This window comes from Clinocottus analis, unplaced genomic scaffold, assembly GCF_023055335.1.
Source record: "Clinocottus analis isolate CAN_PGR_092001 unplaced genomic scaffold, fCliAna1.0.p SCAF_16, whole genome shotgun sequence".
NCBI classification, from domain to species: Eukaryota; Metazoa; Chordata; class Actinopteri; order Perciformes; family Cottidae; genus Clinocottus; species Clinocottus analis.
Window position 1 is genome coordinate 9856835 of NW_027175887.1, and position 16215 is coordinate 9873049.

The 16215-nt window shown below is 40.8% G+C and overlaps 1 protein-coding gene across 1 annotated transcript in view; it reads left to right on the top strand.

Moving 5' to 3' along the window:
• Nucleotides 1–3783: 3783 nt before the first annotated feature.
• Nucleotides 3784–16215, top strand: part of LOC137786584 (ras-related protein Rab-26-like) — a 36845-nt gene continuing 24413 nt past the window's right edge. Inside the window, exons 1-2 of the mRNA XM_068578559.1 lie at nt 3784–4509; nt 5878–5988. Of these exons, the coding sequence (XP_068434660.1) occupies nt 4321–4509; nt 5878–5988 (300 nt within the window). The 5' untranslated portion in view covers nt 3784–4320. The remainder of the gene's footprint in view (nt 4510–5877; nt 5989–16215) is intronic.

Genomic DNA, 16215 nt, shown 5'->3' on the forward strand with positions numbered 1-16215 from the left:
AAAAATGGGAAAAAAAGAGCAGTGACTGTGAAAACAGTATTAAACAGAGGTGGAAATTGCAAATGTGACACTGAGATGCTGTGATGACGTCTTTGGAAAGGTAATAATTAACGCAGTCACCTTTTTAACGACGTAGAGGAAAGAGAATTTAGAAAAAATGTAGGATGACCAATTTGAAGTGAGGGCTTGGCTTCGTTGGTTTAGCACATTAAAATATGGCAAGTTAGAGTGAAATGATCATGCCAAGCCACCAGAACACACTGTTGTTGTTTCAAAGGCTCATTTCTCTCCATTTTCTCTTGTGTAAGTTACAGTATAGAAATCTTACTTTGAGAATCAATTTAGCAACATTTGTCTCTCAAGATGGGATTCAGTAGAGAAAAGTAAGCAAATTATTAAATCAAATAAAAAAATCAAACCCAAGTTTGAGTAAGACAACCTATCCTAGCAGCATGAATGAGGCTGAATGAATATATAATGTAAGGCACTTTAAAAGCAGAAAGGTTGGGAACCCTGTTGCGAAACACCACATTCATCAGTTAATGTAATTAATGGTCCAATGATAATCATTCTGACCTTTTTGGCATAGTCCACTCAGTAAGAGACTTGATATGTATCATATTTTTCATTAATATGTGTGTCTTGCGTACGTATGTACAATTCGTGCAATTTGAATTAATTCAACTCAAAATACATAGTTGGGTTGACAAAGGGAAAGCTGAAAATAGTACTATCAACTTTAAACTTCAATTATAATCAATACGTTTTTCCGTACTACCAACAAGACATTTTAAGTTTAACGAACCTAAATCCTAGTATGAGTAAAGGATCAGTACTTTAGGTCAAGATTCAAGTAAGATGCAAGTTCTATTCTAAAGATAAACTTGAAGATTTTTTTTTATCAATTAAAAACTAGCAACCCTAATGCTACTCCTTATCCTCTCCTTCACACACACGTTGTCTTTCTCATTTAAGATGCCTTGGGGAGCGAATACGTGCCAGGCACTACCAGTCCACTGATGGCAGCACTCGCCAAGGCCCGATCAACAGGGACGCCGGCTGGCAGGATGCCCCCTGCCCCTCCTCACGGCACTCGGGCCGCAGGCAGCTGAGAGAAAGAGCGGCCAACGGATAAACAGTTGCTGTGACTTTGGTTGAGCGACTGGCCGGGCTGCTGCACGCCACCCAGCCCACATTCAGGGCACCTGACCCTGGGTAAACTGACAAATGCCTGGCCTTCGGGTCGCCTGCAGATTGATGTGACCCCGAGGTTGTTTATGACCTTACTGCATCGAGAGCACACACATCCACACACTCGTGCATATGTTCCCAGTCACGATGGTTATTCAAGCACCTGACGAAGTGCGACCCCTCTTTTCAGACTGTTTGACCTATTGTCATGGAGATGGCGCCGCTCTAAGGAGGCTTGCATCCGGTAAAGAGGGCTGTAATTTGGTGCTAATTAAACAGTTGAAATGATATAATGTGATGTATTCTAGTTGAACCACACACTTGATTTACAGTGCACACCACAGGAAAGAAGAAAAAAAAGCTTTAATTAGATGGCTGCCTTGTTAGCTTAAGTAAGCAGCTTGAATAGATATACAAACCGCCTCCACCATCATATATGGTACACAAGTACACCTTATAGTCTCGCAATGTGCAGCATGCATCGGGCGTATTAACTCATCTTGACAAGGCTGTTAATTTCCCTGAAAACAGGGGAGGATTCCAACGGCTCTCTCTATCCACGTCCCCTCTTCCCTCCAAAATGCCCAGCTGTTGTCACAGTAGACAGCTGCTTTAGTGGTGGAACAAATCTCAGCTGTTGAGGGGAGTTGCAGGAGGGGGGTGTCAGTGGATTTTGGGGGTTTGTATTCCCTCAAGCCAATGACACTCCGCTCCCTATTCTGAGCCGAGTTGGGTGGAGTGTGGAAAAATGCTGACAGATAGCAGAAACCAGAGGCTATACGGCTGTCTGTGTGTTTACAACCAGAACTGTTCAGAAACTCTGAACCTGGGAGCTCTGGGGTCAAATAAGTGACGTCCCCAAAAAGTAATTAATTTTTACTCGCTGTGCAGTGTTTGGCCGTTGTAAAATAAGAGAGGAAGGGCATGTGTTTGTTCTTGTGTTAGATGAAGCTGAACTATTAGTATTACATTAAAAGTATTTACCACATAAGGATCAGTCGCCAAATCCAGTAAGACGAACATCCTGTCGACATACATACTATCATCCCATAAACTCCCGTAAACATGACTCACAAGCTATTGATTATTTATTTGATTTAATTTAAGTTTAATTTATATAATAATTAGAGCTGCCTCTTCAAGCCTGGTATTATTCACACCACACATCATGAAGGTCAGAGGGAATACAAGCTCACTGAACTCGTTGTGAGGAGCACACAAGGTCTTCAGGCTCTGATGGTCCCGGACAGTATGGCACCTGATCAGAAAGGCAGTTGTTTTATACTAAAAAGTCATATTGCATAACAAACTACATTAAATGGGGGTGGGGGACAACAGCATTGTGTTTCTGCCCACAGAGGATCAGGATCTAACCAGAATATGCTGCTGTTCTTTTTTGCAAATGTAAACAATATGTGGACTATGCTAAAGAGTGACATCCTCCCATGGAGAGACGTTTGAATTGTGTTGTGAATTATTGCGGGTGTGGGTAAGAGTCACTGGGAGGCCAGCTGCTGTCGCCTTGACTGTTCTGCTCTGATCACAACCAGCTTGTTGATTGAGGCTGAATGAGGTTGTCTGTACAGATGCCTGTAAGATAGAGCAGTGGTTCTCAAATGGAGGTACGTGAAAGAACTACAGGGGTTGGGTGAGATTTTTTTAAATATTGAAAATTAGCATCCATTTAAAACAGAAACAGCCATTTACATATGTATTCTATCTTAAATCAGACACCGATTGCACAGCACTGTGTATTCAATACGATTCAGTTTATTTTGTATAACCCAAAATCAAAAATACAATTAAAGATAGTAAAACCCTTTCACATGGAAAAAAAAGTAAGAAACCTTCTCTTTACTTTGATTTATTACATATTTTTACGTCAATCCCTGTGATAAAGACCAACTATATATGTAAATAAAATCAATTCAATCCTGTGATTTGCTTCTTCTACAGATACATGTGAAATGGTTTCCCTTCGGACTTCATCTATCCTGCACCATACTTACGGCTTATTGTATGTCTAAAACAATGACATCATTGGAGAGTAGTTCTGATTAAGCCTTATTAATTTGACAATAATCCATTTTATCCATGAACTTGAACTTTACCCTGCAGTTCTGCCGCGTTTGATCACTTTCTATCTTATATTCTGATATCGCCCTCTTGTGGTGCATTATTGAAATCACATCTCCAGCACATTCCACAGGTTGTTTCCATTTCCACAAATTTTTCTCCACATTATATAAGAATGCAAGACATTATAAAGCAGGATATCGCTCTAAATATAAGTGCCTTTTTTTAAATATTTAGAACACACTTGTTTAATTCCATCAGACAAATTATGGCAAGAAAATATCCATGGAAGAAAATATGAGAGAAAAAATATCTTGACTAACACCAGAGTCAGATACGGAAAAATAAAATGCAGCTGTTTTTCAGCACCTCGAACATTGTCCATAGTCCCTCACTTCCTTGTCACAGATAACGTTCAGTCATGTGATGAAAGTTGCCACAGTCTTTATGATTGACCCGGATATTCGTCATTGAGGACTAGATGGAGTTTATAACGTGGGAATGACGCACAGGGAGACGTTTGCCTTCAGGGCTTTCTGACAGAAAGACTTTATGTGAACCCAAATCATGATATTTGCCTTAACCTTACTATCTAAGTGGGTTTGTTGCCGCAACCTCATTCCAAAGCAAACTTGTCCCGAGGATGGAGAGCCGAGGCTTTTACTTCTCTTCAGCGCCCCTGCGGTCTGAGTGATGTGCGCTCAAGGTGGAGTTCTCTGCCTCATCACATCTAATTGGTGTCGCCTCAACGCGCTGATCGAAGCTGTTGTCCTGCAAGGAGAGAGCTGACAACAGCAGGAAGCGGCTGGACAACAACGGAAACGAGCGCGGAGTTTATATTTTTGGGGGGTGTTCCATTTCGGGACAATTTCACTCCGACTTTGAGTAGAGGAGGTGTCGGACATGCGTCTAACGCGCAGGTGAAACCAGAGCTCATATTTCAAGTTCTTCGCTGCTGCAACTTTTACGCCTCTTGGAAGATTTCACTTAGTTTGCTTTTAGTTAAGATTAATACAGATCATTTTGAAATCTTAAAAAAAAAAAAAAAAAAAAATGTCCCGCAAGAAGGCTGCCAAAGGCAAAGCCGCGTCCAGCAGCCCGTCTGCAGGCGGCAGCCCCTCCGGGAAAGGGACCGGGAGAGCAGCCAGGAGCAGCCCGGGCATCGTGCAGATGAACGGCGTGGTCCATCCCAGCAGACCCTCCGTCAGCAGCAGCAGCGAGTTTTATGACATCGCTTTCAAGGTAGGACCTTCATTTGTGTAATGTTACACTCCATATAGCTGAAAAATAACGAGGGCAAGGTATAGATATTCAATATGTCACAGAGGTCACTAAAACTATGAGCAGAGTGGGACTGACGTTACTATGATTATCCGACGGACACTTTTTTGGAGATTTTGTTTACCTTTTTAGGAGGAGAGGATGGAATAAATGCACAGTAAGCTGAATCTGGTGCTCGTATTCTCTGCCAGTGTCGCATCCTGCTCGGCGCTCATTGGCTTTCGCTTTACGATCACCTTGTATTCATTCTACAGCAGCAGTGAGCTCTTGACACTGGGTCAGTAGACGATCGATCTGGGAAAAGCGCGCACACGTACGGCCGCGCGTCGTGCAACTGGTTGAATGCGCGTGTGCCCCTGCAGCACGTGCACATCACGGTGCTTCGCCAGTGCACAGGGAGACGTCACAGCACCACAACACAAACACACGTTCACACCCGCTGAGTCTCGGTGCGAACTCAGAGCTTCAAGGGACTCGTGCCACATCCTCCGTGTATTTAAAGCAGCTGTTTGAAGTGAGCGCATCAACTATATATTCATATTTGATAGGCATTTGTGAGGTACAGTGACTACCATTTCTACAGTACAGCATCTTTGCAGCCAGTAGTCACTGCCTTCACTTTGAGCCTGGACTGAAGACACTTGGTTATGTGATCTACATCAAAATCTATAATATTCTAATCGATTTATTTGCAGATCTAGCTGTTATGTTTAGTTTGCATGACTGGATGAAATATATCTTCATACATATGACATTTTCCCACATGTTATATCTGACCCTGTCACATCCCTTCAGTCTTCTGCCTCCGTCTTTCTTCTCCTCTCTGCTTCATCTCTGCACCCGAGAGGCACTTTTGATTTCCAGGGTCGCGGCCGTCGCAGTCCCCCAGCTAAGAAGATAACAGTAATCACACCAAACCTTTAACTTCATCACAGCTGGCATTAAAAAGAGAAGCAACAAAGCTCAAGTATGCCCTACTATAGCTAGAATGAACAGTCACACACTCATTCACATACACCCTCTTCACTGGCCATGTACCGAAATACCAGGACACATTTAGCTGAATGATTCATTTGTCCTGGAGGACAAACAATTAGACACTGAAACCAAACTAAACATACAAGCAAAAGCTCCCTTTATTCATGCTTATACATTATTCTCTGCTAGTTTTTTCAGATTTTTCTGACTTTCACCTTTTCGACCATTGAACCTTTTTCGACAGTCAAGTTTTTTTGCCCTCACACATCCAGTTGTACATTTTTTTGTGCTTCTAAGTTCAGCCCTGCTGTGATTCCTGTCTGAGGTTTTCCCTCTTCTGTTCCTGTGCAGGTGATGCTGGTTGGAGACTCTGGTGTGGGGAAAACGTGTCTACTGGTCCGTTTTAAAGACGGAGCGTTCCTGGCTGGCAGCTTCATCTCCACTGTGGGCATTGACTTCAGGGTGAGTTAAAATCAATGCAACTAAACACCAACAAATCACCCACATGCCTGCACACACACTGTCAGGTTTAGTACCGTTTGGTAAACGGGGTCATGTATGTACTAAATAGGATATTGATTTTCTTAAATTAGATTGACATGCTTTAGTTTTTTCCTTTCCTGGTTGATGATCGAGTCTCCAAGAGGTCACTCCGGCTCGATAGTGACCTCTTGCACAGGGTCACGTCAGGAACTTCTCCTTCTAATCAATCACTTAGCTTTTTCTGTGCAATTTTCTGTTGGAGCTCGCTTATTTGTCTCTTTCATTGTCTTTTCCAACAGATCTATATGAGTTAAAGGCCTTACACTGACTGAATGCAGCAAACCTTATTTTTTTATAACATGTACTATATTCAGTTTTTGTTGGCAGTGTGTCTGAGAGGTGTTCAAAGCACTACTGATTTAGCTTTGTACTCCATCATTGTCAAACTCTAATGGACAGTTTGTAAATCAAAATCCATGCGGCAGAACCAGAGATATTGTTGTAAAAACCTTCCTATTGCCTCAAATGACTTTATATTGTATATTATAGTATAATTATACTGCTTACTCACTTCTTGACCTGGTTAGTACTTATCAGTTATTGACTGTTACCTTCACCCAACTCCCCCACATGTGATGGTAAAGTAACGTGCTTTGAAACGCTATTTAAAGGTTCCAAAGTTAACACCATTTACATAAAGTGCAACATTAGATCCTTTATTCTCTTGGGAGGCGTGTGAATGTGTTTGTGTGTATGTGTGCATGTGTGTGTGTGTGTGTGCTAAAGTAACCAACCATTATATAGTCCTGTGAGTGGGTTGGATGAGCTCGTGGGTGGATGAGCAGTTGATTTATTTACTTATGTAACGTCTCTTATAACACTGTCTGTGGTCCCGATGTATATTTGGGTCCATCTCAGCAAAGCAGAAGCTTTCAGCTTTCTTTGCCAGCTGCATTTAGTGCTCATTGAGGACAAAGTACGAAACTCATAAAGTTTGGTGCTTAGTCAGCTCTTTTGTCATACTGACTTATTATTTAATTGCAGTGTGGCGCAGTGACATAAATAATTTCATTATCTCCTTGTTCTCTTCTGCATGGCTTCTTGTTCAATGGTTCAGTTTTTCAGTGCAAGCGAAGTAGTCCTCAACTCAAGGCTCCTCAAAGCTCCTTTCTGACACAAACTCTATTGCTAAGGGAATATTTGTATTCAGCATACATCCACAATGTTCACAAGTTATGATTGAACATACTTACACATGTAATGGATGCAAACATGTTCATTTTCTCTTAATGAGATTGCACAAATCTTCTAAACAATACGGAAAAGCACGAAGATAAAGCATGAAGATCCTCTGTGTTTGTCTTGTACATGGACACAGGAAGTGGTTGTTTTGATCCCTTCAGTTGGTGGGAAAGACGGGCAATTTGCTTCGTTTGGGGATTTGATCCAATTCTCACTTCAAAGCAGCAAAGGTGCTGTTTCCCTCCTCCCTCCTCCCTTGTTTATTGTAGTCTCATCTCGTTTAAGCCTCAGCATGTTCTCAGGATTACAGAGCGGCACTTGTGCCTTGAGAGGCTTAAAATACACAGTCATAAGAAAAAAAGAAAAAATATATGCAAAAATTGCATTTGATTATGAAATCTCAGTATGAAGAAATTATAAATGCCAGACATTCATAGACAAAGAGTGAAAAACAAGACATCATCTACTCATTAATTCCATCCAGATCTCCCCTGTTACATGGTGTCATTCTGATTTATAATTATTGCTGAACACTAATGGGAAAGAGGACTGCTTTTATCTACATGGCCCTGCGGCACGTTTACAGCAATGACCTATCGACCAAATCAGGTTTATTGGATGCAATTTCACCTCTATAGCTCCCTCAAGAAGGGTTGCTTATACTACAATTATTTTCATCACACAGAATGTGTGGTCTTCAAATTCTGATGAATCCCAGTCCGTTACATGTGTAAAGGATTATTGAAAGCTGCAGCTCAAACCTAGACCTTTATATAAGTTTAAGTCATTTTTCACAAAGGTACAATCTTTCTTTTCTTTTTTTTTAAACTGCTGAATAACAAAGAAAAGCCAGATTTCCATTGGAGTGGTGAAAGTCCTCATGTTCAGGTTTTTGCTCAGAGCACATTTTGCAGAAAACACACTTGTAACCTCCATTGCTGCATGTCCAGGTCATCAGTTGCCATGGTAATGCAGGTGCTAACCGATGGGCAGGGTAAAGGGCAGAGCTCGTCTCTGCTTCATTGTGTGGTTTCTTTTTTATCTTCAAGCAGGAGGTCTTCATCGGGTTGTGGAATGTGTCCGGTGACTGCAAAGGCCTTAAAATGTAGTTCCTCATGCTCTTGCGTACTGATTTTTTAAACATAAAAATCACTTAAATTTATATTTGCACAACACATCTCATGACCATAGCCATGTTTTGGCTCAAGCACTGTAGTCTCTTTTATGAATTGTATCAGAAGCAGCAGGACTTATAACCAATTATCTATTAAAAGTCTCATCTTGTCGTGTCTGGCTCTGCAGGGCTGCAATGAACAGAATATTGTTTCTGCCAAGGATGAAAAGACACCGCTGAGAAGCAAACTGCACATTTATTGGTTGACTGGATTTGTTTGTTTGTTATTACACTTAGTTATCAAATGAATTTTAGTAACTAATTAGATATTAGAGACATTCAACACATTGAATAACAAAAAGCAATGCCATCAAGTACTGCATTTTACTTTATTTATATGTAAAAAGATGTCAAATAAGGGTTGAAAAGTGGAACTTTCCAACCTGAAACATACAGAGAGAGAAACACTAAACAGCTGACTCGGGATGACATGTTTTTTCACAACATGTTGGTACATAATATTAGGCCTGAGTATTTTGTTGGTATCTCACAGTATTTAAAAATAGTCATTTTAAATCCATAATACTGTTTTTTTTCTTCTTTTTTACCAAAAGGTTGATTTGGGTCGAGAATCATTATGTAGACGTTAATTAATATTCAATATGTCCTACTTCCAAAAATTCCTGTGAAAAGACTGAAACAAACAATGAATTAGTCATTTGCTCAATACTTCCCCACTCACCTTTACCTGCATCGCTCGGCTCGACAGTACAGCAAAGTAAGCTTTAGCTACATAGAAAACCATTTTTTATTACTTAATTGGATCAATACATTGCTGGGTTTGATTTTTTTTTAAATGGGATTTGTTGACAAAATTATAGAACCAGACGTACTGGTTACCATGTACTGTGTATTCATTTCCATTTTATTTAGGCTAATGCATTTCCATAATAACCAATGCGGAAAGAACCACTGCCACCAGTTATCTTTTGATTTGCCGCTGCTCGTTTGTCTCCCTCCTTTGTCGCAGCCTTGGAGCCGGGTTGCGACATAGGAGGGAGACAAACGAGCAGCGGCTAAACAAAACAATTTATTCTCAACAATCCCAAAATCCCCAAAATAGAACCAACTCAGATAAAGGCAAAGGAACAAAGCGACAAATCAAAAGATAGACTGGTGGCAGTGTCCGTGACATTCTGGATGTCCTTCTTCCACCCGAGAAGAGCCCGGCTTGCTACCAAATGCAGAGTCTTGTATCGCCAGGCCACTCCAACTCAGGTGTTCCTCATTCAGGCTGACGACGCTCCCAAACCGCACCTGTAGTAGATTTCAAACAGGGACACCTAGGGTACGGGAGGACGAGGGTCGTCACTGTATATATATATATATATATATATATATATATATATATATATATATATATATATATATATATATATATATATATATATATATATATATCCAGTATATAATAGCATCTGTGACCAAACACGTGAAATATTTTGTGTCAGCTAAACTGAGCAATATGATTTTCACACATTGAGGGACCAATATAAACTTTCCAAGTTGTAATTGTACATCCATCATACATTCTGTTTCCTTCAGCTTCCTTCCTAGCACACTATATTTGGTATTTTGCAACAAAAAAAAATGTTGAGGATGCAATGTGTTGTTTATTCATTTAAAAGTTATAGTCTGAAGACAGATTTAGTTTTTCTTTTCTTTTTTTTCTACTTCTCAGCTGAATCTCAGTTAAAAAGAGCGGTAGGACAGTCGATTAATTTGTCCAAGCTGTAAACACAATGAGTCCCAAATGTTATTTACTGAAAAGCACTATTGTTAACTTCCCAGAGGATTCTTTCATTACAGTGGTTGAAATGTCAAAACAAAGCTGGAAGAGAAATGTATTTAAGGAGTCAAGCAGAGGACCATTAAGAGAGAAAAATGCAAAAGAAGGAAATCATAGCAGAAATGAAAGATGTTCAGAGGGTTTAATATAAACAGCATCACTCCAACAAGCCATCCTCTCATTTCCGATGAGGTGGAAAAACCTTTCTTTCTCTCTCCATCTTCACAACCTTCCTCGCCTCATAACACCCGAGAGAAGTAATCTTTCAATCCCTTAGCTGATGTGAATGCAATGGAGGGGAGAAGAGCAGCACTTCTCGACCCTTCTGAGAGACACGGGAGCTGATGTCAGTTATGTCTACTGCTCCCCGAGTGACAGACCTCTTACGCAACCACAGATTTCACTCTGCGCCTGCTACAAAAACACGGCTGGTTTGACTTGGGAAGTCAGTTTGAATGATGTCTGAAGATAGATTACATTCCATTTAACTGACGCTTTTATCCAAAGTGACGCACATTTGTTTCTTTACATCATAGACACAGCAACAACTAACCTTTGCTCAAGGATACATCGACATGGACTCACGGAGCCGGAGACGGAACTACTACCACTTGGTTCATTTGTGTAACACTCTGGTGTATCTTCAAAATAGTTTCCGTCCTCTCGGCTACGACCCAAGGTTTTCAAAAGTCCTTCATTGCACCCGTGTCTCAGCTAATCTATATGATTCAGCCTTCTCAGGATTGTCTGTTCAAGTTGAGAAACAGCATTTATTTTCTCCCTCTTCCTCGTTGTGGAGTTTAAGTGCTTGGACGGTGTTTGTGAATGTATGACACGCTCTCTGAATAAGATGCATGAGCACCGTTGACCTCTGTGACAGTCCCCTCCCTGGTCCAGCATGATTTGTAAACAAAACGTGCAATAACTCAAATTGGCACAATATTCGAACGTCTCCAAGGAATTAATCACATATCTTTTTTATATATGATATCTGACGTTCTGGAAATGCGGTCGGGTATCACAGACCACGCTCTGCAGCCCGAGAAATATGAAACAGCACACCGCTGCCTCCCTTCTGCAATGATTTACTTCATGCACTCTATCCAGGGCTGCTTCATAAAATGTTCCTGACGTGTTTAAGAGACATGGATCATACCTGGCATACTAATTCATCTCACCCTGTTTGTAGTCTGGATTTCCCACAAGACCTTTTGTGAGTGGTCTGAGAGCAAATGTGCTTCACATGTCAAATTCAGGTGAGAATTGTTGTTTTTTAAGCCATGCTAGTGGCTCGAAAGATGACGATGGCAGACGGTGCGCTCCTTTGGTTCAGACTCGAATATCTCAAAAACTGAGAGATGGATTGCCAGTCGATATTCAACAGAAAATCATGCTCGGCAGAGGAGAATCCTTCCTGACTTTGGTGATCCTTTTCTTTCCCTCTAGCGACACCATAAGGACCTTACTTTTTTTTCTCATCTCAGTCGTCAATTGACAACGTGTATACATAAATATATCGATACTTGTAATATCCCAAAAAAACTCGCCACCACTATCCCCTCTCCGCTTCCCCAGAGGTCGCCGCTCAGGTTCCCATTCACGCTCACGACACAGTCTGACCGCTGTGTGCCACAAGTCGGACCAGACGTTTCACACCTTGGAGTCGAAGCCTGCAGAATCCACTTTCCCTTTTTAAGCACAGCAGGAGAGTTTCACACGTAACTGACAGCCCCATTGCTTCAGATTTTCACTTACTCTGATGTTATTTTTGGGTGTAATTAGTATGTATGTGGGGGTGGGGACTATGAAACAGGCAACAGCAAAATGTTCTTCGAAAACTTGAAATAAGGATACATTTGAGAACGAAAAAAGGCTTTTAAAATACATATAGGGATCTTTGACCTCGAGCCTCCGATACCCTGAGCATGACAAAATGATCGCTCTTATCATAATTAACCAGGATCAAAGCCAAGTCACTCTGATGGAAGGATTTGCTTTCTGAATTCACTTGTTCTGTATTTCTCTACATGAATGAAGCATCTTCTGAAGCTTTGTAGTGGCTCATTTGTCCAATGACCTTCATTGTCTTTGGTGAACTGACCAGTCTGGTTTGTGGCCATCAGCAATGACTGATTTATAAGTTAACTATTTATTAACAGAATAGACTGTTGAATAATTGAAATATGTCTCATCGTATTATCCAGGCAATGTTTAAGAGTGTGTGTGCACGTCCATGGCAGTGAGGATGTGTGTGTTCCACAGGAAGGAGATGAGACGGCGCATAAATCGTTCTATAATGATGAACTCAGTCACCTTTTAAAATATATTGATATACATAGAATATGGTAGCTGGATTGTTCTATGCATCTCATTTACATAAGATTTTAATTTAGCCTTTCGTTTGCTTAGATCCATCGAGATGGGAGCGATATATACTTAGACTCCCTCATCTATTAATTCTCCACACTCTCTATAAAAAAAAGCTCATCACATTTAAGCTCATTGGTGACAGGCTGTTCTAATTAAGAAATTGCATTTAATGTTCATAAAACCACTTAGCAACACCTCCCACTTCTAAGTTACTGTTTCATATATAGCTCTGAATTTGACTTTTTTAAATGCTGTAAAAAAAAATCCAAAATGCCAATACAGTGCAGGGGAACGCCAGATTGGCAAAGCTTATTCCAAAACGAGTGAATCTCGGGTTGTCGAAACGCATGATCAATTTACAAACAACAAATACCCAAATGTTGCCTTGAAATAAGCAATATTGTACTGTATTGTATTGTAGAGGGTGTTTGGGATGTTCTTGACAGTGTGTGTGCGTGTGTGTGTGCGTGTGTGTGTGTGTGGTACGGCTTTAACACAGTCCATGACCACTAAGAACATAGTTTCCTTTCCCTCCATCCTCCTTACAATAAAATCTAAGGGTGTGATGAATTTGATATTGAAGAAGGCAAAACAAATGTCTGTGTTTGAAAGCTGTGACTTCACACTGCACCAACATTACTGATGTTCCTTGTCAAACTACTTGAAATTGAACCTGTAAACATTGCTTTCTTGCCAGACCGCTGACCCCTTAATGCTTAGCCAATCATCTCATCCGGACATGCGATTCATCACAGAGGTTGCACTTCCTTCGGTTCGGTCCTCCTCTGGTGATCAGGGGGTCGTGGTTGCGCTGGAAGACTGAGTCCTTGTTGTGTGGACAAGCTTAGCGGCGAAACAGGATGAAAATGTGTTCGAAAGTCAATTCACTGATCACAGCTGAGCTGGGAAGATTATCTCATTGTGATTACCGCCAGCGAGATTACACAGTGATTGACTGTGGCCCCACATACTGTGTGAGTATGAAAGTGTATTTGCTCGGTAAAGACTATCAATAGATTATTGATGGCAAATGGCTGTCTATCACTCTTCAGGAAGTGAGACACTGGTGTGGTTTCCGTTCAATCCCCTTCAGTCAATCGCATTGCGGCAAATTCAGTAGCTGTCAATGACACAAACACACACACGCACACACAATATACAAACCCACGCTAACGATGCTCTACAGATGTGTCAACTGTTAATGAAGCGAGTGGAGATCCAAGCAGGCTTGTTATACATCTGTTTCTCTCTTCTGGCTTTAGCGAGACACTGTTAGCCTCTCTTGCATCACTGTTGGCCATTAATGTTTGTGAAAACTGGCACAGTCTGCAGAATAGTCACCGTGTTTTGTGATGCAGGCGATCTGCTCGAATGCCGGCAGTTTCTGTGGAAAGCTCAAATGTTATGTGCTCCAATGTGTGCAGTGTACAAAAACAAAAAAAGATAAGCTGCCAAGGACAAACGAGCAGATAACTGAGCACCTAGTGGTGGTGTGTTCGTGTGTGTGATGGAACTGCAACCAATTGGCGACTATTAAGCAACTATTTTGCGAAGGAAAAAGTTGGAGCTACATTTTTGAACAAAAATGCTGCAATTGGTTGCAGGCTTTCATATTTGAGAATTTGCATATGTACTTTGTCTTGCATTATGGTAAATGACAAACATAAGTACTTCCCCTCAGTTCCATTTTATTCTACTTTGTACTTATACTCCTATCAAAATTATAAATTTTTCACAGAAGTTAAATTCTTTAAAAAACAATTGTAACACATAGAAATCAAACACGCATTCAGCGACACTCATGACAATGAGAATCCGAAACAGATTAAATTAGGACGAGCGTGATATGAATCATATTCTCTTTACTTTCATCTCTGACTGGAAAAGAGAGAGAGTGTGTGCGTGCGTGCATGCGTGTTGCTTTGTGCGTCGTAGCTGAAGTGTTGTTTGGACTTTTTGGAGTACATTAATATCCAATGCATTTTGAAGTGTTTTTGTTTAGTGGCTGAAAGTGTCTTTGTTCAGACAAACATGAGGTCATCTTCAAACAGCTTGTTTTGGGAGAGTTATTCATGCAACAAGTGGATGTTAGTCATCACATCGGTACTGCTCCTCGTTGGAAAACTATGCACTTTGTCGAACGTGTATTTACATACTTTTTTGTTTTAATCACCTTGCAGTTGTTTTTCTTCCTCTACAAATATAAAGTTGATTTTGCAGGTTTTTTAATAGACGTTGTAGATCAGCAGGAGTTAAAACCGATGTGACGACCGAAGCAGTGTGGTCGAGGTTGTTGCTCTGATAAGTTGAAGGGTGCTGATCGAGTTGTGTGTGATTGTTCCTTTGACGAATGACAAAAGGCTGATTTATATTATAGATGAGTGTTGCTGATGCTGAGGACACGAAAGAGTGTGATTGAACGTTTCTGTGTCCTGTGTTAGATATTGTGCCAGTCAAGTCTTTAAATTGTGTGACTTTAAAGAACTGAAAGTCTTAAATAGTGTTAGTTATAATTGTCTAGCCTCGACTTATCTGCATGATGAGTCTTTAAATGTGCTTCTAGAGAGAGAGGCTACGGATACCACCGTATGAGTCTTTTCGAGAGCAAGCACTGAAAGGAGAAGGAAAATAAGACAGCAGGGAGAGAGGCAGCTCTGGCATGTGAGGGGACGATAAAGGACCCTTTATAGAAATCAGACTCTGACTCGATGATTGCATCTTCTTCTTGTGAAAGCTTCCGCTCCTCTTTGAAACGTCCTCCGTCATTGTGCATGTCACTGGCCTCTCATTCCCATGCATCTTTACATTTATATATAATACATAGTTATAGTTTGTGGAGGAAGTGGTTGACTGAGTTCTCCATTATCCACTCTCTCCCACCTGCCTTTCTCTGAGTGGGTGCAATTAAAATGCCAAGCTTCGTCATGACATCAAGTGGCAGGGTTTTTGTTTTTTTTCCTGTTTGAAAATCAAATTGAATTAATTGGTAGTTGGAGCTACAATGTGAGCCTTCGGCACAGTTGGACACACACACAAACAGGCAATAATGTTGTGTGTATAAGTGACCTTAACGTTGAGCCATTTTGCTGGATTGTAACTATGATTGTGTTTGAGTGTTTGATTCGATAACTAGGGTTGAGCTTTTCTGCCTCAGCCATTACTAAAAGTTGTCGAGCATTCAGTCCCGTCCTGGTGCGTGTCCAAAATGTGTGCATGCATGTGTAAAATTGTGAGTGTTTGTGTGTATTGGATAGGGTTCACTTCTGCCTAGGGAGACGCTTGTAATTAATGAAAAGCAGCTTTGCCACCTGCTGCCCTAATGTCACTGAGACCTATGGAGGCGAGCCCTGAGGAGCACCATGAATATTTAACCAGGGCATGAAAGAGGAGGGAAGTGACGAGTTAATGTGGAGCGTGGTGAAGCTCATGAAAGATAGGAATAGTGAGCTATGTTGATCAACAGACATACCTGTACAGAAACACAAGATAAGGAGTATAACAGAGTGAATATGTAAACAATAATGCCATAACATACTCGCCCAAAGCCTGATCCTGTTAGTTGATCCGCTCAAACAGAAAATGCCTGCTCAAACTGTGAAAGGAAATTATAATAATAATAAATACATTATAA